The sequence below is a fragment of the Syngnathoides biaculeatus genome, chromosome 11 (assembly GCF_019802595.1).
Source record: "Syngnathoides biaculeatus isolate LvHL_M chromosome 11, ASM1980259v1, whole genome shotgun sequence".
Classification (NCBI taxonomy): domain Eukaryota; kingdom Metazoa; phylum Chordata; class Actinopteri; order Syngnathiformes; family Syngnathidae; genus Syngnathoides; species Syngnathoides biaculeatus.
In genome coordinates this window covers 1,131,254-1,157,501 of record NC_084650.1, presented here as the reverse complement: position 1 = coordinate 1,157,501, position 26,248 = coordinate 1,131,254, and the positions used below count along the sequence as shown (strand labels likewise).

At 39.8% G+C, this 26,248-nt stretch overlaps 1 protein-coding gene across 4 annotated transcripts in view; it reads right to left on the bottom strand.

The window, feature by feature from the left end:
• Positions 1 to 5,611: 5,611 nt before the first annotated feature.
• klhl4 (kelch-like family member 4) overlaps positions 5,612 to 26,248 on the bottom strand; it is a 48,890-nt gene continuing 28,253 nt past the window's right edge. For all 4 annotated transcript variants that reach the window (XM_061835407.1, XM_061835405.1, XM_061835406.1 and 1 more), the window contains exons 3-11: positions 24,771 to 24,907; positions 24,131 to 24,327; positions 18,748 to 18,960; positions 18,334 to 18,520; positions 18,039 to 18,263; positions 13,215 to 13,377; positions 10,832 to 11,044; positions 9,113 to 9,284; positions 5,612 to 8,847 (exon numbers count right to left, since the gene is read on the bottom strand). In XM_061835407.1, coding sequence (XP_061691391.1) covers positions 8,788 to 8,847; positions 9,113 to 9,284; positions 10,832 to 11,044; positions 13,215 to 13,377; positions 18,039 to 18,263; positions 18,334 to 18,520; positions 18,748 to 18,960; positions 24,131 to 24,327; positions 24,771 to 24,907 — 1,567 coding nt within the window. In that variant the 3' untranslated portion in view covers positions 5,612 to 8,787. The remainder of the gene's footprint in view (positions 8,848 to 9,112; positions 9,285 to 10,831; positions 11,045 to 13,214; positions 13,378 to 18,038; positions 18,264 to 18,333; positions 18,521 to 18,747; positions 18,961 to 24,130; positions 24,328 to 24,770; positions 24,908 to 26,248) is intronic.

Sequence of the window (26,248 nt, the reverse complement as noted above, 5' to 3'; positions counted from 1 at the left end):
CATTGCATCAGATTCTTTAATGTTTCGCTGTCCGTGCGGTTTCTTTACCCTCAGGGGGGATTTGCAAATTGGAAAATTGGGAAGAACTTTTTTTTTTTTTTTTTACTATTTTCATTTGTATGGAGGAAACAGAAAAAGCCTCCCAGCCACTTTCATGGTTGGTTGGTGGCATGCACCAGTTTAGAGTTTAAACCCCCACTGAAACAAAATCCCCCATCTTTTACTGTCATGAATGCACTTTAACATTCATTTTACCTTAATCGGAATCTGCATTTAGCATATTATTGGAACACTTGAGCAGTTGGCAGCAGGGGTCTGGATAGTTGCCTGATTGATTGAATTGCATCTGAAATGTAATGTACATCATCTTTATTATTTTATTTTTTTCCATCCATCCATTTTCCTAGCCACATATCCTCACAAGGGTCGCGGGGAATGCTGGAGCCTATCCCAGCTGTCAACAGGCATGAGGCGGGGTGAACTTGTTGCCAGCCAATCGCAGGGCACATGGAGACAGACAACAGTCGCATTCGCAATCACACCTGGGGGCAATTTAGAGTGTCCAATTAAAGTTGCATGTTTTTGGAATGTGGGAGGAAACCGGAGTGCCGGGAACATGGTTGAACATGCATACCCCACACAGGCGGATCCGGGATTGAACCCGGTACCTCAGAACTGTGAACGCTTTACCAAGTGATCCACTGTGCCGCCCATTTTATTTTATGTATTTATTATTTATTTTCTGGCTTGTATAATGTAAGAATGTTAAAACATCACTTAAACCATTAATTGTAGTTTGTTTTATGAAGATGAAAGCTTAACTGTTGAACAAATTATTTTGCATCATTCCCTATGGGAAGAATTTGTTTGAAAGCGTAGTCCAAATTTGTCTTCCGCAGCGTTCTGGAACATAACACAACAGAGCTCTGGTCATTCACACTTTTTGATGGACTATATTTCCCTAGCAAATTGTCTTTTTGGTTTTTCTGCTCAAGAAAATAAAAGTTGAAGTAATTTCCAATAATATCAATTCCTTTTTAGCGCAATCTGTAAATAACTAACTGTCATCATATTTTCGACCGCATTTTGGCCGGCACGAAATCTTTTGGAAAATCAAAGTCTGTTGATTGGTAGTGGAGGGTGGGGTGGATTACATGTAATAATACAATTTTACGAAACTCTTCAAATCAACAAAATACTCTTGGATCCGACGGGAATTGTCAAGTTAAGTCATTTTCATTTATAGAGTGTAGCAGAAATTATCAAGGCACTTTATATACTGTAAGGAGCTGGTCAACAAACACACGAGAAAACCCCAAGTGGACCCCACATGAGGAAGTGCTGTAAATAATCCAATAATAATCCATGAGATGGACCAGCTAAATAAGAATGGCGTGGGACACGGCCAGCTAAATGTCAAGAAGATGGCATGCTATTTGGAGAAAATGAAGGAACTTGAGGGACTCGGAACATATAAACACACACCCCACCTCTGGAATCCATCCGAATGCCGTTCATCTTTATGCAACGCACATCATCCGCCGCCTGCTGAAAACATAATTTGCTCCTCAAACCCGTCCAAAAGAACATATTTGTGTTTTCAAAAGCTAAATCATGTGGTTCCGTTTACAATACAGCTTGAATACTGATCGGTTGAAATACTGTAATATGATGTACTGTGCCAAAAAATGGGCATGATTCATAACACTCTTCAGAATCAAGTTTAGAGTACACTAACATTTGAATTTTTTTAGATGGCAGAAAGTAGTATCAATCTACAATTGAATACCATGTTTATAGATTTATATATATCTAGTATTTTTAGCATAAGAGGTCTCAAAATGTTCGTGTGCTTGTACTGTGATAAAAAAAAAATACTAATTCCTTTGAGAGAAAGTTACTGGAATATTAAATAAGGACATATCATCTGCAAGATAGAGACTTTTATTGAAATATGATCTCTGTATTTCATTCTGTATTTCATTCATTACCCAGTGAACAAAGCAAGCAAGCACACAGTATTCTTTAGCAACATCCGTAGCAGTTAGCTGCTTTCCGGCAACAGGGTGGTGCCTTGCTCATGGGTACGTCTGCAATGAGGGGGATGCAAGTGTACCCATATCACTCTGTCCATTGATGCAATCAAACCTGGGGCCCTTCAGGTGCAGGAGCATTAACAAGCATTTGATTTGCTCCATGTGTAACAAAATTATTGACGCATGTCAAGAGCTCTTTAGCCCACCCACTGTTCGAAGTTGTTCTCTCACTGAAAGTGACTTTAAAAATGCACTGATTTGGTGTTCCAGCCTGTTCACTATAGCAGCCTAGCTCACTCCCCAGTGCTGATGGACCGTGCGCAGCATTTCTGTATCGGCCCGTGCGGCTCAGGCGTGACTGCATGTGCGTGGAAGGCGTCGGGCAGATGGGACGTGTCTGATATCTCTCACTCAACGTAATGAGATGAGAAGGCGCTACAGCAATCCCGAGGCCCGTCTGACGGCAAGAGACGTGGTGCCCACTCATACGGGAGGGATCTTTCCCCTCTTCAAAGATAATGAGATGACAATGAATTTCACTATCATTAGATGGAGGCAGGCTTCCAAGGGGGTAAGATGGATGGAGGGAGGGAGGCAGGAATGTTCTAGTGAACTCGTCCGTCGCCTTTGATGAACCAAGAAAAGCAACTGTCATTCTTTGCACGTGGACACGTGAAAGGTCTGCAACCTACTTTATCGCTGTAAGTAGTCTGGAAGTCTTTTTTTTTTTTATTCCATCAATTTCAATCGTTGACAAAACATGAGCACGCATTTTGAATGCCTGTGTGATAGTACAAAAGCTCTGAATCCAGTCTCACTGCCCCCCCCCCAAAAAAAGAAAGAAAAAAAATCAATTTTCCAGGGAAGAGGCAAACATACAGTTTTGTTTTGTTTTGTTTTTTTCATGACATGGCTCAACTGCTGCATGTCAAAAGTGCTGTGTTAATGGGCTTACTTACGTTAGCGTGACAAGAAAATCTTTTTGGAAGTTGACAAGTTGTTGAAGCCCTTGTAAAAGGATCTACCTTGTCTTTCTTCCCTCCGATGAAGATGATCCCGACATGCAGTTAAATTTTTTTGGGCATACTCTATGAACCATTTTTTTCCCACTGGAATGTTCTTTGGAGCATTTCAATTTGGGGAAGAAATGTGTCTGTAAAGTTGTACATAAATGCAGAGGATTGGGGTTCAAATCTTGGCTCTGGCTTTTCTGTGTGGAGTTTGTATTGTCTCCTCGTGGTTTTCTTCTTCTTCTTCTTCTTCTTCTTCTTCTTCTTTTTTTTTACATTTTACTGTAGCAATGTACACAGCTTCTTTTTAAGCACGATGTCTTATTTTGTGGGTGGATATGCCACCATATTTTAAGCAAAGCTCCTGAAGCCCAAGGTAACAAGTCAGTGCAAAGCTGTGGGGGTGTGCCAGCAAATAAAACAGATTGTTACCTTGACTTGTTTTCCCTTAAGTGCTCTAGTTTACTAGAGCCAAAGAGGGAGGATACTTTATATAGATCATTTTACTAATATAGTACTACTGTCAGGTCATACTGACAGTTTTCAATAACATGACAATTTTTTTTTCTCTCATTTCATTTTTTGGATGCTTACAATTTGCATCTTTTCTCATTCCATCAATTAGCATCTTGAGAATCCCATACCATTTTAAAGTCATTTTTAAAAATAATTTTCTTGCATGGTACATTATTTTCATCATTTTTGTAAGATTTGTGATTTTGGCCTTCAGTCATATAAGACACATTGATTTACCTTGTCTATTTAATGTAGGTATAAGTAAACTTGCCTCTCCTTGCATGGACTTTTTTTTTAACATAAGCAAAGGACTTTTAACTTCTTTTCACAGTTGTATAACAGTGTAAAATGTTTAAAAGTGTTACTTAAAACTTTGCCTGTTCAGTCAACAACAGTTGACACTGGAACAAATTATTTTAATTCCACTTTCCGTACTTTAAGTTCTTCCAGGTTTAAGAGAAACTAGCACACCGGAATTGATTGTGTTGTTTTTTCTTTTTCTTTTTAAAGAGCTCTCCTGTTCACTTGCACGACCTCCCTGAATGTTGGATCTGTAAGACTTCGTGCTGGAAGCTGTTTTTTTCTGTTCAACACGGGACTTTAAAATACTCCCTCTGCTTATTTTGAAATGTTTCAATTATTCTGATGACAGTTCCCCATTAAAGAACACTCATGTTCAGTTAATTTCCACGATTAAATATTTAAATAGATGAGATAATATCCATTTTGGCAAAATACTCCACTATTAACCAGCTGGCTATTTTTTCACCCCATGAATATTGTTCAATTTCTTGCAAGCTTCTAAAAAAATGCTTTGTGAATAAAAACCCTTGCAAACCTTAATATGAATATAAAGCAGCTTGCAAATCACCGCGCCTTGTTGCCCATTTGTCAAATCACGTTTCATCCCAGCAGCTCACTGTCACAAAGAATAAATAAACTGAGAGGCAGAGACCAAAAAAATTGAGTTATTTAAAATAAATAAATAAAAAATAAGTCTGGGAAGAGAGATCCAAAATAGAATGATCTGTCTGCTTTTGTCAAGCAATTACACACGATTGTTTAAAAGTCTGTGATAGCAGCATCCCTTGAAAATCTGACAAAGCATCTCTCGAGTCATTTTGCTTGTAGGAAGAAGCATCTCCTTCAAATCTCGGCAAGATGTTCATTTCAAAGAAAAGAAAAGGGGACACCTCAGCTTCCAATTTCCTGTCATTTCATCATTTTAATATTTCTGCTGGGGTGATTAGCTCAAGTATTCGTCCTTGGCTTTCTTAATGTCACTTGACGGTTGTTTTAATCATTAGCGCGCCGTGATGTGCTTCGTGGATGCGCGTGAGGGTCTCAGCGGTACAACAGCACCCTCTCTTGATCATTTACGATCAACAATGCAATGCTCCTCCATTGTAAATGTTGCGGGGCGCAACCCTCACGGGATAATCCAGTTGAATGCGTGCACTTTATTATTTTTTGATAATCACACTTCATAAATGCATATGCAGCGCTTTTCCTTGGGATGGAGTTTGTGTTCAAGACGACGAGATGGAGGTTTTCCCATTCGCAGCAACAATAAATCAATGAATCACACAATTTTTCCATTAATGTCCCAGTGAGGTGAGCTCTGCCACCGTCCCTGCAATAGGGTGTCTTTTAACGGCACATCATGTCATCTAAATGCTTTATATGCAATAAGTTGTGGACCATTACTCAAATAATATATATAATATATTCCTTTCTTTGCTTCTTTTCTCCTACATTTTATATTTATTCAGTGTCATCCATGATTAATCACGTCCACAGTGGGTAGTCCAATCATATTTTACACTTCTCGTCCTCTTGGACCTACAATGCCTAAAACCCACTAAACGTGTGCCCCACAAATACGGTATGCATATATAGTACCATCATTTCTCGATCCTCTACTTAATCTTTGCTTCTGTGGTCCGTAGATGTCATAAGTGGCTTTTGGACCTGCCCTTTTGCCCCTTGATGCCCAAGGTGCTCCGTTGTCTTCTTTTTTTTTTTTAAACATCTGTCTGGGTGATTTTCTCAATCAAATCTAATGTAACTGTGTTGAAAAAACAAAAACATATTAAGTTACAATTTTTTAAGGAATTAATATAGTACGGTATGTTGGAATACAGATGGGGAGGGGATGCAGCGAATCTCTCCGCAAAACCACCTGACCTGCTCATCCACAAGTAAGATTCATGTTTATTCGACATAAAAGTTAGATCAGTTTCAACAGCAAAGAGAGAAAAAAAATGAAAAAAAATAAAAAAACAAGGCACCTCTGGATAGCTCCCCTGCCACCCCTCAGTCTTACACAATAACACAACTCTATGGCCGTTATTTTGGCCACAATATCATTGGGACTTATGACCACAAAAAAGGTGTCATATGCTCACCAAATGTTAATGAACGGGTTTGTTATCATTCTGATTAACAACAAAGCAAATGTGTGGTAGAAAACTGCAATTCCTGTCTTTTCTGATTCTCTTTTCATGAATAGCCTGCAGCGCAATGCTATGGCATTTCAAACTCTTCTTCCAATGTGCCCCACTTTTAGCTTTGAGCACCTGCCCCTCCAAAGGTCTCAGCACGCCCCTGCACATTATCAAGTCTCTCTCAATCTCTTGCAGCCTAAATTTAAAACAGCTTTGAGGTATCAGCATTGTTCATCTCACATCTGTTTTTTGAACCTGGTCCACTCTGTGTACCAATGGTTCTCACAGGGTTCTTGCAAATAGCCCAATGAGCTGTTTCTCAGAATCTCCTTGGCGGGTTGTAATTTTGATCAATACCTCATGAGAAAAATTCCTTATCCTTAGTTCTAAAACCTAAATTCAAATTTCAGACTTGAGTGGTGGAACATTTTTCTCGTCTGACTGAACAACTTACTGAACTCACACAAAAACGATATAGATGGTAAACAGCATTAAACCTTTATTGTATCCTCCATATGTCACTTGCTTTAGGCAGGGCTGTCAAACTCATTTTTGTAGTGGGCCACATTGTAGGTTCCCGTTTCCCTCTGAGGGCCGTTATGACTGAAACCATAAAAACCTTTAATCATCTCATCATATTTACACTTGAAATTTATTAACTCTGTTTGGAATCAGAAATCAAGGGTAATGCGTTTTTCAACTATTGTTGATGTTTGGTCAGACAAAAATCCTTGCAATATCTCCATCTTATAATTTATGATATGACAAGTTGAAATTTTTGTACAGATTTTAACGGGAATCATGGGAGTTGACACACATGATTTGCCTTCGCGGCCCACATAAAACCATGTAGCGGGCCGGCTCTGGCCCCAGGCCTTGAGTTTGACACCTGTGCTTTGGGGCACACTGCATTTTTTTATGTGTGGTAAAAAAAAAAATCACAAAACAGTCTATTATCAATAAAAATAATGATATTGTGTGAATATACAGCTAACATTGAGACACAATGTATCTATGTACATCGTTATATTCCACTTGTATTTCAAATTCAACTTCAACCAATGAACAGAATTCAACGAATTGGGTAGTTTGAGCAATGACTTTTCCATGTCTCAAAGGTGAATATTTCAAAAGGGTAGATGTCATCATAACTCTTAATTAGTCTCCAATTAGATGGGCCTGATACCATCTCTATTTTTCTCACAGCTCTTCGACGACATATCGGCCTGCCGAGGGATTGTTATGATATGTTCTGATGTATTAATCAACACTACGGTCCTTAATTCATTTGTACATTAAATCGAAAGGGGAAATAATGCACACATCTTGTTGAGTCACGGCTTGTGACAATGGTTTTGGTTCTGTTTCTGTAGAGAGTTTGCGTATTTGACAAGACGGACGAGTTCCTGTATTAAACATTTACATTTTCTTTTGTTGACACTGAAAACAGTATTTTGTATGCAAAATCCATTTGCAGTAATCTTGAGGAGGTTGTTTGTGTAGGAGGTTTGAAAACAATTTGAAGGGTAAATAATGAGCGGGGGGGAAATAAGCAGGAGAAGTTGGTCCTCAAGTCTGTTGATGAGACACTTATGCTTGGTTTATAAATTGCTGCACCGGGAAGAAAATAGCAGAAAATCCTGATATAAAAGCTTCTATGTTTCATTTGGGTTTTTTTTCAAATCTCTAAACATTGATTTGAACATGATTATATTGGGATGTTCTTATGCTCTACAAAGTCATGATTAAAAACATAGAAAGTAACATTCACTCTAGGGAGCATATTAATATAGCAGTTAAAAATTGTCATTTAATTCTTAAGGGCAGAAGAGATTGATATAAAAAAAACTAATAGAAAAGGAACACATTTTTTGCACTCGCGCGTTGGATATTGGGTCATAAAATTAGATAATATGTGTTGACCCTCTATGTGACCTTAGAAGGCATTTACAAAAGTTACAGAACACACAGTGAACTCAATATAATCCACTCTGCGCACATAAAAGAAATCAGACATTGCGAGTGCAGTGATCTGAGGACGCAGCTTCAAGCAGGACTGTATCAAAACAATTGGAGCAATGTGAGATATCAATATGATATATCTTGTGTCATTCACAATTGTGTAAACTTTTATTCAATCCGCAAGACTGTGAAGGACAAGCAATTTACTTTGGTGTGGTGTAACGCTACAGCTTTGATAAGAAACTACATATTTTGATACATTAGCCACCTGAAAACTTGATTACCTTAGTATTGTCTCATTATTCACAGTGATGTGCTTATTTATTTTTTATTTTTTATTTTTTGGGTGGCTGTAAAGGGAAATAAGTAGACCAAAAAAATGTACAGATTGAGATGACAACCCTAGGAAAATGTTTATGTATAGATCTGTTGTTCAGATAATGTGACTTTCACGTAGTTTCATATTGACATTTTTTTTTCATTTTTCTTTTTGTAAAATCAAAATAACAAAGCAATACATCAACATCTTGTTGCTGGTTTGCTACAGCCTTGCCAAGTGTATGCAAAAACTGTTGATCACGTTGACAATCTCAAGAATGCGCATTCCAGTTCGCGAGTCAGGTCCTCCCCAGTGGGTCCACATGTGCACCAATGATGAGGGGAGAGGCTTGGTCATGGTTTTTTTTTTTTACCTCTCAAAAATCTAAAAAGCCAAAAGGATGAAAACAAAAGAATCTCAAAGAGTGCATCCTCGTCGTTTTGGTGGTCCGCTCGCCTTCATTTGTTTATATCAAGGAGGCGTGGGACAAAAATTGATCACGGCAGTTTCACCACCACCACGCAGGCACCTGCCCTGCCAATGTTTAGTGGGACCTCCTGCAGAACGAAAACTATGTTAACATGCAGGTTCTCATGTGAGGATTCCAAATAGTCCCATGCATTATGCTTCAGGCGTGTTTGGAAAAGAGTAAGAAACGCATTGTAGGAAAGCAAAAACAAGGAAAAATGTAAAAACAATAAATGGATGTGGAGTTGTACAGGTACAGTGTGTAGTCTACTCAGTACCATCGTTTGTGCAGATCTTGGTGTGACTATTGTTAAATGCAATGTGGACACATCAAATGCAAAACAAGTCCAGTACCTCAGTCCAGTCATTGTTCTGTGCGTCGTATGACTCAACCGTGGTCAGGTAAGATTGGCCATCATATCCACCCACAGCGTACAGCCTGTCACCCAGAAGGCAGACACCCACCGCATCCCGAGGAACGCCGAGAGAGGACACGGTGGTCCAGGCATCCGTCTTGGGGTCATACCTGAAATCATCAACGTGTGTTTTTTTTATTAAGAGAGGTTACAGATTAAACTCACCCTGATCCCAAAATTACCGAGGATTAAATAGACAATATTGCAAAAGTTTTCAAATGCATGTTTTCCTTAATAACATGGGCTCTTTGTCTGATACAGATATTCTATAAGTGTGGTATGAGTACCACTAGCGGTACCGGGCTTTCTCTAGTGGGATGCATGAGAATCACTGATATAATGTTACAGTGGATTTTTTTTTCTATAAGCAAAAATAAGGCATTTAAAATAAACGGTTTGTTTTCCAACACCTACCGAGATACAATCTTTTTTTTTCATGCAATGTATTTTAAATCACTCATTACTTGCTTGCATGTTTTAATTTGGTGAATTAAACTTCACTGCCATGTTCAAACACTGCCTTAAAATAATATTTGATATACCTATTAGGAAATAACTTCTGCCTGGTATTTGATGAACATCTGGGCTTGCTACACTACTGTTAATTATTATGGTGATATTTAGAGAGTCAAGTATTTTTTTGAGGTTTCAGAACCACTGGGCCAATATATTAATTGTTATATCAAATAGTATAAAATAATGGGATCATATCATGGCAAGGAACCTTTCTTGACAAAATTTCTACATGTTTGTCTACAGGGTATTGCTTAGATTATTTTAATTCACAATTTAAAAAAAAAAGAATATCAAGATATCAATCATGGAATCTTATTTGCCTCACTGAGGAGTATGAGCAGATTATTTAATTCCATGGTGGGAATAAAAAAATATTATTCCAAAAATGTACTCTGTTTGTATTTTTTATGTAGGGTTGAATGTTAGACCACTTAAAAGCGCAATGTCAAATAAGTCACAGATTTTTATGAATTGGTTCAAGTAAAAATTACACAAACATGTGATGCACAAAATATTTACCATTTAATTACTTCCCCAATTTATGGTAACCACTCAAGCATTGAATGGATTATAATTAACGATCACAATGATTAATGAATTTTGTGCAAAGTCATTCCATTTAAAAAGTAGCAGAAAAAAATGCATAAATACTGTACAAGAGTTTGTTCCTATGTATTTATGCACACCAAATGGATAACTAAATAAACGAATAACAAAAAGCTAATTTATAGTTAAAACTCCACTTTTTCAGCACAAAATTTTCCTAACATTTATTTATTCACTACTTTGATTTATTTATTTCTCATATTCTATCATATGTTTAGATGGTATTAAATGCATCTATGTGCATATTTTTTAAGAGAAACTGCATGGAATTTCAACTACAGTACGGAGTACAGTACTGCACTTTAAATATAAGTCCACCAGGTGGTGCTAGACTCCTTGACATCAATGAATTGATGGAAAAACAGATCTCAGGAGCATCGGTCTGAAGAGACAAATGATGCTTTGTTCCAGTGAGAAATTCATCAGTGTCCGCACCCACGAGTAAATTCCTCGCACAGATACTGGAAGCAATCCAAAATGCACTTGTGTATCAAATTTTTGTGGATGTTCCCTTGAGGGAAATTAAGTGTCCCACCTTTCAACACAATCTGACAATCGGGAACAGTGGTTGGAGGCCGGGGCGTCGTGTCCGCCCACAGCGTATAAAAAGTTGTTGTAGGTGGCCACACCAACCCCCCCTCGCCTCTTGGCCATGGGGGCGCACATGCTCCATTTGTTGGTGTGAGGGTCGAAGCACTCCATAGACCTCAGACATGAGCTGCCGTCCCGGCCACCTACTGCAAACAATCTGGGAAATTAAACAAGACAGAATATCTCAAATACTGAATTTTATATCAAGCACTGGGGAGCCATCTGTGCTTGCTAGACGTCATTTGCAATTCACATTTGCAACCTAAATAATCCAATGTTTGTTAAATGTATCATTTATGGCCAACAGTCACAAACTCGATCTTGATTGCTTTGTCCCATCATATTTCAGCCTCTATGTTCAGCCATTTCAATCTTCAGAATTAGTACCACTGGCCCATGTAACCTGAAACTCTTTTGGCAACGGAATGTCTCTTTAACCAAGCAGATTTCAAATTTTCCTCCTAGGGACAACTAGGTTGCCAAAATTGCCATCAACCTTTTTCTTTCTTTCGACTGGTTGGTCAAAGGAAGCCAAGTTCATCAAGCAAAGCATCTCGTCTAACATCTGCAGACATGAATACATTTAACCATCAGCAGCATCTCCAGTGAGTATGATGTAGTTTATTTGAGTGTTTATTTTCTTTCTTCGCTTCATGATTAGAACTCCTAGAGATTATCTACACGGTGCAATTGTTTTGCTGTTGAAATGCAATTTAGGATAGGGCTGAATATCATTTTGACTTGACATTAAGAGGTGCGTTAAGTCGGGTAGTCCCCGGAAAGGGCCCAAATGCAGAAAATGAAAGAGAAAGTGGCAGGAACCGTTCACATCAGCTGTCCCAGGGTTGAGAAGCAGCATTCGTGGAATGCGTTTCCTGCCTGAATCATCACGAGTGCCTTGCGAGTGGAATCCTCACAGTAGACAAGACAAGACAGTAGAGGGTTGGGAAACAGGTTCCTTGTTGTCTATTATGACCTCGATTCAGAAATAACGCAGCATTGACTACAACACCGCATTGTAGATGCAGCCAAGCATCACATCTCTCTTTCCACCAAGATATTTAAATTAGGCAGAGAGCATTCTTGTTGCAGGCGCCTTCACAAAGTGTAGCTAAAATGTCAGATAGCCCACAAAGCGCTGTTTTGAATTTAAAAAATGTCTCAGTTAAAATATCACACAACTAAGATACTGCCGTAGCTTTTTCAATATTTCCCATCAAGTTGTGTAACTCCCGCACACTAGCTTTCCTTTACGCTGAGACTTGACTACACTCCAAAGCAGTATAGTGAACCATTATTATACTCATTTTTTTTTTTGTAATGGTTGGCTAAATGAACTGAAATAAGATTTTATAATACGTATGCTTGCTCTGCTAACTAACATTTGGTAAAACTGTACCTCCAAATCGGCTTCTTGGTCACACAGTATATGCAAAAAAACTCTCAACACTCACTTCTTGAACCATGAGAAATACTTGGTGAGGTCTCTGTGAGAGTTCCGTTTAAATCAAATGTGCAATTTCAAAACTCTATACACCCCTGTTCAAATGCCAGGTTTTTTCATATTAAACAATAAGAACATGGATAATTTTCTAAATTTTTCCAGCATTAATGTGTCCTATAACCTGCAGAACTTAATTGAAAACAAAAGTCATATTTTCAAGAAAAAACAAACAACTAAAATAATATGATTATATGAGTCCGCACAACCTCTAAAAATTGGATGTGGCTTCATTCAAGAATTAACCAATCACTTCCAAACGCCTGCTCCAAAAGTTGCTCTCGAATTAACACCAAATACATTTAAGATGTTCTAGTAGCCTCTCCTGACATTTTTTTCTTTATTTTTACAGACCCCTGAAGGGGTTTTGCCTATATTTCAAACTGTTGATAATAACACCCACCCTGACTAAGGCCCGAGGTCCAGCTAAACCAAAAAAAGCACCTATAGTTACTTACTTACTGAGCTTTCAACGAAACGGTATGTCTTGGATCTTACAAAGATTATTTTGATTGTCTTTTTCAGACAAAATATCTAATATGACTCTTTAAACCAAATAACTTTTTAAGATGGAACAGTAATAATTTATGAGTCCTTCTCCAGTCCACGCAGTGTAGTACACAGTAGGTTTGTTTTTCTTTTTTTTTTTTTCTATTAGCTGTCAGTTAGTTTTTCCCCGCTTCAGATTTTCCATCAATTTCGTCCCCAAGGCTCTAAACAAAGCAGCAGATGGTCAGGAAGTTTTTCCTTGTACCGTATACTGCACAAGTCAGCATTCTGCCAGGCACTGGTGGCCGGTGGGGTGAGACAAGGCCAAGCAACTTACTTCCCATTGAGCGTCGTGACTCCCATGGTGCTCCGTGGTGTCGACATACTGGCCACATAGTTCCACTGTCGGGCCTGCGGGTCCCAGCGCTCCACTGTGTTGAGATAGCTCCAACCGTCGTGACCACCTACAGCGTACATGGGGCCCTCCAGCACAGCAGTACCTGCACACATTGAGCCGAGATAGATGCTGTGGTGAATCAACTGAGAAAGGTGCATAACAATATGCAAGTACTACCTCATAGAGTATTTGCTATTGAGACTTCCACTCTTTTTGCAAAAGCAAACTACTGAAAGAAAGCAAGTTTGTTATTTAGTGCATAGATTTGTCATTACATTTAGGCATTGTGTTTGGTGACAATTAAAGGTAAAACTAAAGCAACATCCATCCATCCATTTTCTTCGCCACTTATCCTCACGAGCCTATCCCAGCTGTCAACAGGCATGAGGCGGGGTACACCCTGAACTGGTTGTCAGCCAATCGCAGGGCACATAGAGACAAACAGCCGAACTCACAATCACACCTAGGGGCAACTTAGAGTGTTCAATTAATGTTGCATGTTTTTGGAATGTAGAAGAAAACCAGAGTGCCTGGAGGAAACTCACTCAGGAACGGGGAGAATATGCAAACTCCACACAGGCGGGTTCAGGAATGAACCCAGGACCACCTCAGAACTGTGAGATCAACCCTTTAACAGCTGCTCCACCATGCCGCCACTAAAGCAACAATACATTGCAAATCATATTCAGTTTATTTCTTCTTTCCTAACGCTGAGGAAAAGATGTGACTAGTCTGAAACAAATCTCAACATAGATTATAATAATTATGATATTAATTTTAAAATTGTGACTGCTGAGGGACATTTGTCACATTATTGACTGCTATCACCCAAGGAGAACAAGAATTGAGTTATTACTGCGATTTCTTGTACTCTGTTAGACATATCATAGGTAACACTGTTGTGAACTTGGATTACTGAACAAGTTTTACAAGGCACATCTGCATCATTGTTCTGAGGTTCCAGATTCAAGTCCAGCTTCGTCTGTCTGGAGTTTGGATTCTCTCCCCATGCCTGTGTTGGTTTTCTTCAGGTACTCTGGTTTCCTCACACGTACAAAAAAAATGCAAGGCAGGTCAATCGAAGACTCTAAATTGCCCATAGGTGTGAATGTGAATGCAAATGTTTTTAATGTTTACTTTATATGTGCCCTGCAATTGGCTCACGACTAGTTTCAGGGTGTAAACTGCCTCTCATTTGGAGATACCTGGGATAGGCTATATCATGCCTGTGACCCCAGTGAGGGTAAGCGGTACAAAAGATGACTGAATGAATGAATACTGCAGTGTTAAACCAAGGTTTCTATCCATTGTGTTGGTGTATTGTATTGTAAATGTAAGTGTTTTTGGCTTACAGAAGATGTAGGCCAAGTTACACAAATCTTAGCGCCAGAACTGACCAGGATGTCACTCTATCACACAACCCACAGTCAGAGTTTCATAAAAACAAAGGGCAACATAAATTTAATGTGAGACTTTCATAGGACACATCCAACGAACCACGGGATGCATAAACACACATGATCAATTTTATGCTAATCCTTAGCGTTTATGAACATTAACGATTAATGGCTGAATATTTTATGCGTGTTGGGAGTTGCAAAGGTTCGCAGTTCTACTGCATGCAATATCCAGTAATTCTCTGAGTCACATCAATCAAAATCCCATTTTGGATTGGAAACTGCAGTTAATTACTATCTTCACCTCACTGATAATACTGAAGTAATAATAATCATGTTAATACACTAAATATAGTGGCCACTGCCATTGTTATAGTTTTTTTCAATTTAGTACTACTATAGCAACTATTATTACTACAGTTTTTTATTATTACTACAGTATTTTTATTATTTTGTCTTAGTTTTATTTTATATATATTGGTTATATTTGTTTTCAAATCCTTTTAATCATGTAAAGCACATTGAGTTACGTCGCGTATGAAATGTGCTTCCCAAAAAAAAAATTGCTTTGCTTTGCTTTGCTTTGCATTACTAATAGTAGTGGTATTTCTCTTAATATATCAAACATTATTTGTAAGTGCTTTTCAAACAAAAAATTGCTTTACATGAATAAAAAAATTGAAATAATAAATCTAGCCTGCCCTTGTTCACAATGAAAGACACACATACATTTAAGTTGAAAATAATACACAAAGGACTTTCCACTATTAATACTATTGTTTTTATTACTACTACTAATCTTGTCATTGTTACGACTATTTGTATAAATGGTATTGCTATCGGGCGGCACAGTGGATCAGCTGTAAAGTCGTGGCCTCACAGTTCTGAGGTCGAGGGTTCAATCCCAGACCCCCCCCCACCCCCAGCCCCCCCCAACTGCCCCCCCCCCCCGGTGGAGTTTGCATGTTCTACCCGTGCCTGCGTGCCTCCTGCCCGTCAGCCAGCATTCCTGTGACCCTTGTCAGGATAAGCGGCTAATAAAATGGACGGCTGGTATTACTATCACAATTAGAGCTATTATGATAATTTACATAAATGCTACTTTTACTCCTACAACAAGGGGGAGCAAAACGCTCATTTTTGTTTGGCACAGTTTTTACGCCGGATGCCCTTCCTGACGCAATGAACTCATGACCCACTATTTAGCAAACCAACGCACTAACCTCTGAGCTATGGGGCCTCTTCTTTTACTCCTACAACAAACAATACAAATTATTCAATTACTGCTACTCTTCCAAAATTAGATATTTTTGCAGTGGCAGTGCCTCTCTCAGCAATGAAGCTTGCTTAGCACATAAAGTCAACCATAAACCACAAAGGAAGCGAGAACAACACATAAATTGTGAGTCATAACTGGGAAAATAGACAACAGGAAGACAATGAAACAGGCTAGATTTTCTTTTGTCCCAAATCACAGATGAAAGCCTGTTTTACGACAGCACACAACGGATCTCTGCATCAGAGTTTAGTGGTGGTGTTGAAATATATTGTGGGAACCACAGGAAAGTGTTGCACTTAGAAAGTCTGAATTAAATCAACACTGTCACGAAGAAACAACTCTCAAGGTGAAGCTGTCCTTTTGTGTTGTTTTGGAAATCAAAATCAATTGTTTTTCTTGTCTTTGCCCATAAAGCTCACAGCAGGCTGTGGGGGGGGGACCGGTAAACATATTGTGAAAATATATTTAGCCTCAACATAAGTGTGGCACAATCAGAGCAGGCAGATATTTGGGCTAGAGAAAACATGAAAGACAACCCAGGTGATGAATAAAGTGTGCGCTTGCTCGGGCTCGCTGAAACCCGAGACCCCACAGAGCTTTGACAAGATCTTGATATTCTGTTTCCCACACCTCTTTCAACTGTAAATCAAAACGCTTGTGATATGAGATTTGTTGGGCAGGGAGGGTTGAGGAAGAGCAGGGACGGCGCTGCCCACTGTGCTTTGATCGGGGAAATGGAAAATATCAAAGGTGTATCTCAAAAGAAATGTGTAATTTCAGTTCACAACGTTCCAGCTGTTAACACTTGGAGCACATGTCCTGAAAAGGTCCTGTATTGATGTGGAACTTTTTTGCCTGGCTGAACAAATTCACGAAAATGTTTACCTCTGTTTATTAAAAAAATTTATTTAAAACAAAATCTCTTCAGACACAACCAACAAAATGTGATCCAAATAGGTAAAATATGTATCTTCGCTCATCAAGCTGAAGGGCATTTTATAGTTGTACCTTTCAGTATACATCAATGGCATAAATAGATGAACAAAATTCATTACTCTTCCATTAATCCATCCATTCAACAACACCAAGTGGGAACTGAACTCACACTGGCTGACCAAGTCAGGTGAGTGTACCACTACACCATCAGTGGCCCAAAATACATCATTTATGAAAATAATAATAATAATTTTAAGACAGTCCATCCATTATCTTCATGACTTGTGACAAGTGCTCGAGCCTATCCCAGCAATCATCGGGCAGGAGGCGGGGTACACCCTGAACTAGTTGCAGGGCACACATAAATAGACGACCACATGCACACACAATTACGCCTAGGGGCGATTTAGAGTCTCCAATGATTACATATTTTGGAGATGTGGGAGGAAACCGGAGTGCCTGGAGAAAACCAAATCAGGCACGGGGAGAACATGCAAACGACACACTGGCAGGGCCAGGATTTGAACCACAGTCCTCAGAACTGTGAGGCAGACACTCTAACAAATTATTCACCATCCCGCCGCACTAAAGATTTTCATCTCAATATCTTAAAGGTCAGTGTATCACCTGCATCTTAGTCTCCTTAATCACACTTTATATCAACATGTCAGGAAGGCTTGTACAAGCTGCAAAGTTTATTAAAAGTCAAATGTACTGTATTGTCCAACTTGTATTTTTGCTTTCTACATACCTTTAACAGTTCAAGCTGGAAGCTAAAAAGGGTTAGGAGTATATAAGAGCAGCTGAGCAATAAACGAACTATACAACAATACGAACGAACAATAAACTGAAAATGACATGACGCAACACAAAAATAAGCGGTAACTCCTCGAATTGTAAAATAACGCTTTGTGGCATCCCACAATCCTTGTGAGGATAAGCGGCTCAGATAATGGCTAGATGGATCGATGGATGGTTTGTGGCAGCCCGAGTAGGTGTGGAGCTAGGTAGAGAGAGCGCTAGAGAGAGAGAGAGAGAGAGAGTGAGAGAGAGAGAGAGAGAGAGAAGATGAATGCATGAGATACATAGACAATGAGACAGACAGAATGACTGACAGCCCTGAATGTCATGTCTGATTTCAAGACTACTCACCAAGTCCATGTCGATGTGTTGACATAGGCGGCATGGTGGACCACACTTTGTTGACCGGATTGTAACACTCCACCATGTTAGAGGTCTTAAGCCCATCTCTACCACCGACCACATACAACTTGTTATCTATCACGGCAACACCAAACTGTAGCCGGCGGCCGTTCATAACTCCGAGCGGGACCCAGGTGTTGGTCCGCAGGTCATACTTCTCAATGGTGGTTGAACCTAAAGGCGCACACTACATGTGAATTGGTTGCCTCGCTCTGCCTGGATATCTGGCACCAATGGGTCGTACCTTTAGTCGCATCCATCCCACCTACAGCGTAAAGTGCACCCACTGTGGACTTTCTGGGCTTGGTTCTCGGGCTCTGAAACATGGGACGGCGCTCTGGTAGAAGATGGTACTTCATGGCCTCCATCAACAGTTTTTGGCATTCCAGATCATCAGAGAACATCTTGTTGTTTTCCAGGTCAGCAATAAGCTGTTAGGTCAAGAAATAAATAATATTAAGACATATGTTTCATGAGACTCGACAACTAAATATTTGAAATGTATCTACTTCACATACATGCAGTAAATGCCAACGCTCTCCTTTGTCCTCAATACAGTCTACAATTTAAAATTCTTGTTTTTATAAAAATGTAGCCCTTTTTTTAAAAAAAATGGATATATTCCCATCTGGCAGCAAGTAAAAAGTCTATGTGTCACCTGCGGAGGAAGAAGAGGCAGGCGAATATAAGAGAGAAGCACTCCGAGGTCCTGTTGTCGACGCTGGACGTCGTGCCTCACCCACATCATCAGGGCCTGGAAGATGGTCTCCTCGTCTGGCACGTTGATGTCATCGCTGGAAAGAAGCTTAACTATCTCAGCCGTGGGTAGCAGAAGAAACTCCTGGTTCTGAATAACCTCCAGAAAGTTTTCCTTTTGGAGGAGACACCAAGGGGACAGATAATCATCAGTCATTACACCAGAACTAGACTTGACGCATGGGACGGTGTGTCTATTTTTTATTGTCGCAGCAAGGAGCACAATGGCATGAACGGACTGAGAGGAGTGTTAAGCCTTTGCCAGTCTTCCTTGCAGCCAATAACAGCAATGACTTATGCTCCGGTGCTTCAAATTCTGTAGATATAACTGTCACTGATCTCATTAAATAAAATGATGGCAGCTGCAAGCGGACCTGGCAGAAAACATCTCCCCTGAATATCTTCATCAGCTGACAAAGCATTTTAGCAGCTGATCATACATGACACCATTAAGCCCTTTACAAGACTTTTTAACGAGCGACGGAAAGGTCTTGCATTATCATCCCATCGCTGCATTTTTTTTGGGTGTGGAAGTTCTTCACTATTACCTCCCCCTGAAAGATTGATTTTCCTTTTACTAGCCTGCAGCCTGGGCCATGTGACAACACCGCACGGCAACCTTTTCAAGGACATTATCTCGGGGCACTTCCATTTCAGATGATGTGATAAAAAACACCCCCTGTACACGGCCCCGTTGGGTATTATCTTATCAGCACTAGCCAACCAGGAGAATATAACATATTTTCTTTGTGAACAAAGCTTTCAGTTTTCAGATGCCTTAGTGGATACTCAACAATTATCTAAAATAAACCCACTATTGATCATTCATCTCCAGATTACAGTGTGTCGCTCAAATCCATTACCAGAGCAGGATTTGAGCGCTAAATGCGACAGGCGTTAATGAAAAGAGAGATGTGCATTGATCAGCTGTGGTTACACTTGACGGAGAGACCCTTTGACGTTGCTTTCGAACCAGTAAGTTGTAATTACCAGCCTGACAAGAAGATTGAGAGCTAAACAGCGTTTGTTTCATCATGATCTTGAAAGGATGCGATTTCATCCGCTAGCGAACTCGCTGGCGAGCAAAACAAGAGCAGCGGGAGAGAATACACATCGATTAAAACCCCTGCAAAAGAGTATTTGTGGAATAAGATATAATTTCTATTACACTACGTCTGCCAGTGATGGAGGTTGTGCTGTTTTTCCATTTAGTCAGTTGTATATGTCACTTTGTGAAAATAATATATCCTGTACTGCCACTTGCTTTCTTGTTGTCATGACTTTTTTCCATGTCAGTCTTTTTGACATACTCTAATCTGTAGTAAGTAGCAGGATAATGTCAAAAGGAATGCAAAAATTAAGATGCAAATGTCATTTGGATAAGGGTGTCGACAAAAGACTTGATTTAATTCAACTTTTATTTTTATGCAATGTAGAGGACATAAGCCTTACAGGAACTGGTGTCATGTTTTTGTTCTTACAAAGTTGTTGAGACCCAAGTTTTATTGAAACCCAGCATCATCTTTATCTCTCTTTTCTCTCTTTTGCCACAGATGCCACACTTTTAGTCAGCCATCTTGTATCACTTTGGATTCTTTGCACTGATGTCAGTAAGGCTTCTCATTATTACGAAAGGTAATTCCACCACAATTCCACCACTTTATATCTAATCACATTTTATCAGCTGTGGTCTACATTTTCCAATTGGGCCAACCACTCAGAACTTAGTGTCATGTATTTGTGTGTGGTAAGCCTGTAAATGTCTGCTATAAAGCAAATCGCATAAACATTGGGCCACATGTATTGGGAAACAATTAAAACAAAGTTTCTAGAATGAGATGTGAACTTGATCAGTTAGAATAGAACAGGCTTATTAAAACAAAAGTCCACTGCTAAAGCTGAGGACAGAGTTCCAGGAAGCCCACAAATCTTTCTGCTCATTACCAAAGCCATTGAACAGGAAGTTCAGCCATCCTGTGCAGTTTGATGATTTGATTAACCTTCCGATCCTGGAAGCGGGCTTTGTAAACAGGCTGAGCAGATGTCCTTTAGGAGATAACGCTTGCCCCACGCTGTCACTCCTGCTCGGCCAGTCAAGAAAGACCTTATCTGACAAGCATGTCCATGAATCTTAATCCATTGCAAATATTTCTCTGTGAAATGTAACAGAAATCCCATTTTGCCTGGTCTAACTGGTGCACTAATCAATGTGCAGCTTCATGGTATCTCTTACTGGCAGCCGCACAACGAAATGAAATAAGGTGAAAGCATCATACCTTTCCATTTCTATTCAAATGTGCATGTCAACATGTCTATGCACACGAATTAGATGATATAAATAAGTGAGATATCTTCATTTCATTCCTTTGCACATTATTTGAATGCAGCCAGCATCAAAATAACAGATGGTGACAGAGAATATGAGTGCTAGTAGCATATTGACATAATCTGTAGAAAACAAAGCAATGTCCATCATACCAAAACTGACATTTATTGGAAAGCTTTTGTTATTATACTTTATACTGAATTGTGCTTTATTAAATAATTTAACTAAAGATGTCTTCTTAACTGAAGAAATTGTAAATGGTTGTTTTTTATGTGCCCTGTGATTGGCTGACAACCAGTTCAGGGTGTACACCCCCTCTCGCTTGAAGATAGATGTGATGGGCTCTAAACCCCCCACGACCCTAGTGAGGATAAGCAGTACAGAAAATGGATGGATCTTTTTATTCAAACATCCAATGTAAACGGCCAAATTGAGAGACCCATAGGTGGCAGTCATGCATTATACGAAACATCAACTGCACCATTCAGCTGAGAAGGACCGGTTAAAAACATCAAATAAAATGAAAAAAAAATGGATAAATGATGTAGTCCAAACTACATTAAGAGAACGGTTTTCCCACCTGGGCCATGATGCATATTAAAATGTTAAATATGTAATAAGGTAGGAAAGATAATGCTTATTTCAAACCATGAAACTGTTTTTGGAAGCATGGAACTGTGTTTTGAAGATACATATTTACTTTTTCCAACTCACTTTCTTATTTTATAAATTGCCAGATCTGGTTGGATAATGTCCTTTAAATATGATCTCATGTCCACATATGATTTACGAGAGGCTCTCTTAATCACTTGTCAGGTGCAACTATTTTTGCCCCAACTGTTTTCAGCCAAATTAGCTCATCTTTGCCTCTGATGTTTTCCACCCTTGATATTCGTCCTTGGCCTCGTAATCTCCATGGCCAACTTGCAAGGATGCCCAAGGAGCTGCAAAACACTGATCTGTCAATCAGAGACTGTGGCAGAATTACCATGGGGAAGAAAAGAAGGTGTCCACTGCAACACTCACTCTTGTATTATTTTAGGAGGGAAGGAGATGTACTACTATACATACATAAGACACATTTTATTTTGTGTTTCAATTGTATGTTTGTTTATTTTTATAAGTACTTGCAAATATCATCATGCTTCATGTTACTAGTTTTTGGGATTATAGGAGAGGATGTACACATTTCTGCATGCTATTCTCTTGGACTCATTGTTTCATCACTAATATGCAATACCAATGTAACTTAATACTGTGAGTCAAAACACTATAAATAAGTTCTTGTTTTAATTAATAAAATGTTCATTTCTACTGAAACATTTATCTACGTTACCTGGCTTTTTTGCAGTATGAAGTCAAGTATTTGTAATTAAATGTGGAATACTTGATACTGCATATCCATCCACCCATCCATTTTCTATAACTTATCTGAGGTTGAATTGGGAGGTCAGAAAGTGAAGCGGGGAAGCCCAGACTTCCCTATCCCCTGTCAACACATCCAACCTTTCCAGGAGGATACCAAAGAGTTCCCAGAACAACTCACCAGGTGCCTCCTGGCTGATCGAGGTGCTCACCCTATTGCTAAAGGAGAACCGTGACACCCTGCAGATGAACGTCCTTTCTCGTGACCAGAGGTGAGGGTAGGAAGGTTGATCAACCGGTAAATCGAGAGCTTTGCCTCTTGGCTCAGCACTCTCTTCACCACGACAGACCGATATAGAGTCTGAAGCATTGCAAATGCTGCCGCTTGTTGATCTCCCGCTCCCACTTCATTCTTCCCTCAGTTGTGAAAAAGACCTTGAGCTATGTTGAACTCCTCCACTTGATGCAGGATCTTTTCCCTGACCTGGAGAAAGCACTCCACCTTTTTCTGACTGAGGACAGATTTCTAGGCGCTGATTTTCATCTCAGCCGCTTCAGTCACACCTGCAAACCACTGCAGCAACAAATAAAGGTCACAGCTCGATTAATGCATCAGGACTACATCATCTGCGAAAAGCAGGGACACAATCCTGAGGCCACCAAACTGGATTTCCTCAACACCTCAGCAGTGCATGAAGGTATTGCAGATAATCAGTGACAACGAAAGGTATGAAACGTTAACCAAACTCTGGCACAAGTCATACAGGGACCAAACAGCCTTTATCAAGGGGTCCCCTAATCTCTATTCCTGGAGCACCCTCCACAGGTCCCCCCAAGGGACATGGTCGAATCCATTCTCCAAGTCCACAAAACATGTAGACTGCTTGGGCAAACTCCCATGCATCTTTAGGGGACAATTCTGAGTGTGTCGATCTGGTCTACTGTTCCACAGTCAGGATGAAAACCACACTGCTCCTCCCAAATCAGAGAGTAGACTTTCAGATAGATGTTCTTCTCTCCCCACTAAATTTGAATGGACCTTACCGGGAAAGCTGAGGAGCGTTATTCCCCCTGTAGTTGGAAAACATCATCCTTCTTTAAAAGGGTGGATGGATGTACAGGTGGATGAATGAATAAGCCAATGAGTAGAAAGATGGCATTTATTAGTTTTCATAATAACAGGCTACGAGAGCAGTTTTGCTTAGTTTTGTTTTGTTGTACGGCTAACAGATAATAAAACTATAATATATCTGCACAATCTAAAGCAATCCAATCCAAGCGCTGTTTCGAAAATATTGTGCAAAATATTGTCTCAAAGCTCAGATCAGACTGACAGTCTTGACAGATATTCATTTCACACTATTACTGTATTGTGGTTGCAGTTCTGTTTCTTAGGAACACTACTGCTTAAATGAGAGCTCTTTACAATAAGTTGGTTGCCCAATACTATTAGCACCTATAGCAACATTATTTACACACCTCAGGAAAACACAACCACCAAAGTATACTATAAATGAATGCCTGTCAATCAGAGCTAAGTATTTTTAATAACATTGGAAAAGTCTCATTTCTGTATTTTTCCATGCCTCCCTACCATTGTGTAGTTGTGAGCCACATTGAGAAGGTCCACGCAGCCCTGAGCGTCAGCAAAGGACCGTATTCCCAGGCAGTTGGAGGGGTGAAGCTGCTTCATCAGGAAGTTGCAGCAAACCTGGATAACTTGTGAGAGCTGCAAGAGGCAAGCTGCCGCCAATAAACTCTCGATGGTCTCCTCCTTCAACTCAAGGACACCTGCAATGTCAGCAGGAGCAAGCTATATTTTTTTATGTGATGAGTAAATGTAGCTGTGCTAGCAAAAACTGTGCTAGCAATGAATATACTGGCGTTCACTCGTAATTTCTCTCATTCTACCACAGAATAGATAAAAACGAGCATAAATCCTAGGGCTTAATATTCATTGACATAATAAACTCCAAACTGCTTTTTAAACCCTGTCATAAAAGCTAAACAAATCATCATAATAGCATCCTGTTTTGAATTTAAAATACTTAAAATAAAAAGCAAAAAATAAAAAAATAAAAGGAGACGCTTATTCATATGAATAAAGGGCATAGTACAAGTGAAGTAATATAAGTCAGTCATCCCACTCAGTGATAGTGTTTTTAATCACGGTTGCATTCCAGAGGACTCATAACAACTTGCAAGAGCTTGTGAATGTCTTTATGAGCACTCACCAGTGTAGGCAAAATGGACCAGGGAGGTGAGGGCATCTGGATCGACCCCCTCCATTTTGATCTCCTCCTGTTTGGCCTCCCTCACGTCGCTGGTGAACATTGCGGCAAAGTAGTCGGAGACGGCGCTTAGAACAAGTCTGGTGTAAAGACAATTCAAGTAAGGTTTAAATGCATCTTAGCAGGAATGTACATTCAGTTTGCAAATTGTGGGTATTTGCATTCCAACATTATTGAGAGGATGATTCTATGATAGATTAGGAAATGAGACATCTGAACAATATGCAAAGGGAATTGAAGCAACAGCTAGTTCTTGGTTTAAATGTGAAGAGGAGATTGGAGTGCAAGCACTCAACAAGACAGCCTTCATTTAAACATGTGCAAAGAGCAGCACTGAAAATTTGTCTTGAGGTATAAGCCTGTCTTTTACTCCTCTTCTTCACTTCCCAAGTATGGAACAGCAACCGTGCAGTTGCCAGTCACTTTATTAGTTACATTCATCTTATGTTCCTCTTATCCTCATAAGGGTCCCGGGAAAGCTCGAGCCAATCTTCGGGTAGGAGGCAGGGAACACCCTCAACTGGTTGCCAGCCAATCGCAGAGCACATAGAAATGAACAACCATACACACTAACAGTCACACCTAGGGGCAATTTAGATTCTCCAATGAATGCATGTTTTAGGTATTTGGGAGAAAAACCGGAGTGCCGGAGAAAACCCACGCAGGCATGGGGAGAACATGCAAACACCACATGGGCAGATCTGGAATTTGAATCCCAGTCCTCAGAAATGTAAGGCCGACACTCCAACCAGTCACGTCACCGTGTCACATTAAAGGTAGCTAATGTAATAATATCCAAATCAAGCAATGGATAGATTGCCTGATTTGCTTGGTTTGATCCCAGCCCCGCCTGCGTGGGTTTTCTCCGGGCACTCCGGTTTCCTCCCACATCCCAAAAACATGCAACATTAATTGGACACACTATAATTGCCTCTAGGTGTGATTGTGAGTGCAGCTGTTTGTCTCAATGTGCCCTGTGATTGGCTGGCAACCAGTTCAGAGTGTACCGTGCCTCCTGCACATTGACAGCTGGGATAGGCTCCAGCACTCCCCGCAACCCTCGTGAGGATAAGCAGTAAAAGAAAAGGGGTGGATGGTTGGATGGATGTTGACAAACAATTACATTTTGATGGCGTCTCATGACTCACATGGTTTCTAATAATCCACTCCAACTATATAAACATACGTTACTTCTACTATGAGTTTGGAATTGTGTTCCATTCAGCCAGTCACACGAGGGCAGGATCTCCGTATATTGACACGCCTATGCTTGGGATCACAGTGTGAGTCCGTGTCTCAAATGTAACGTGTCGATATGAGAGGGCAGAGGTCTAATTAGATCACAGCACTGGGTTTTATTTGTTTGTGCACTGGTGAAAAATTTGTTTGCTCATCTGTTGGCTCTAGGGTCTGCTATGGAT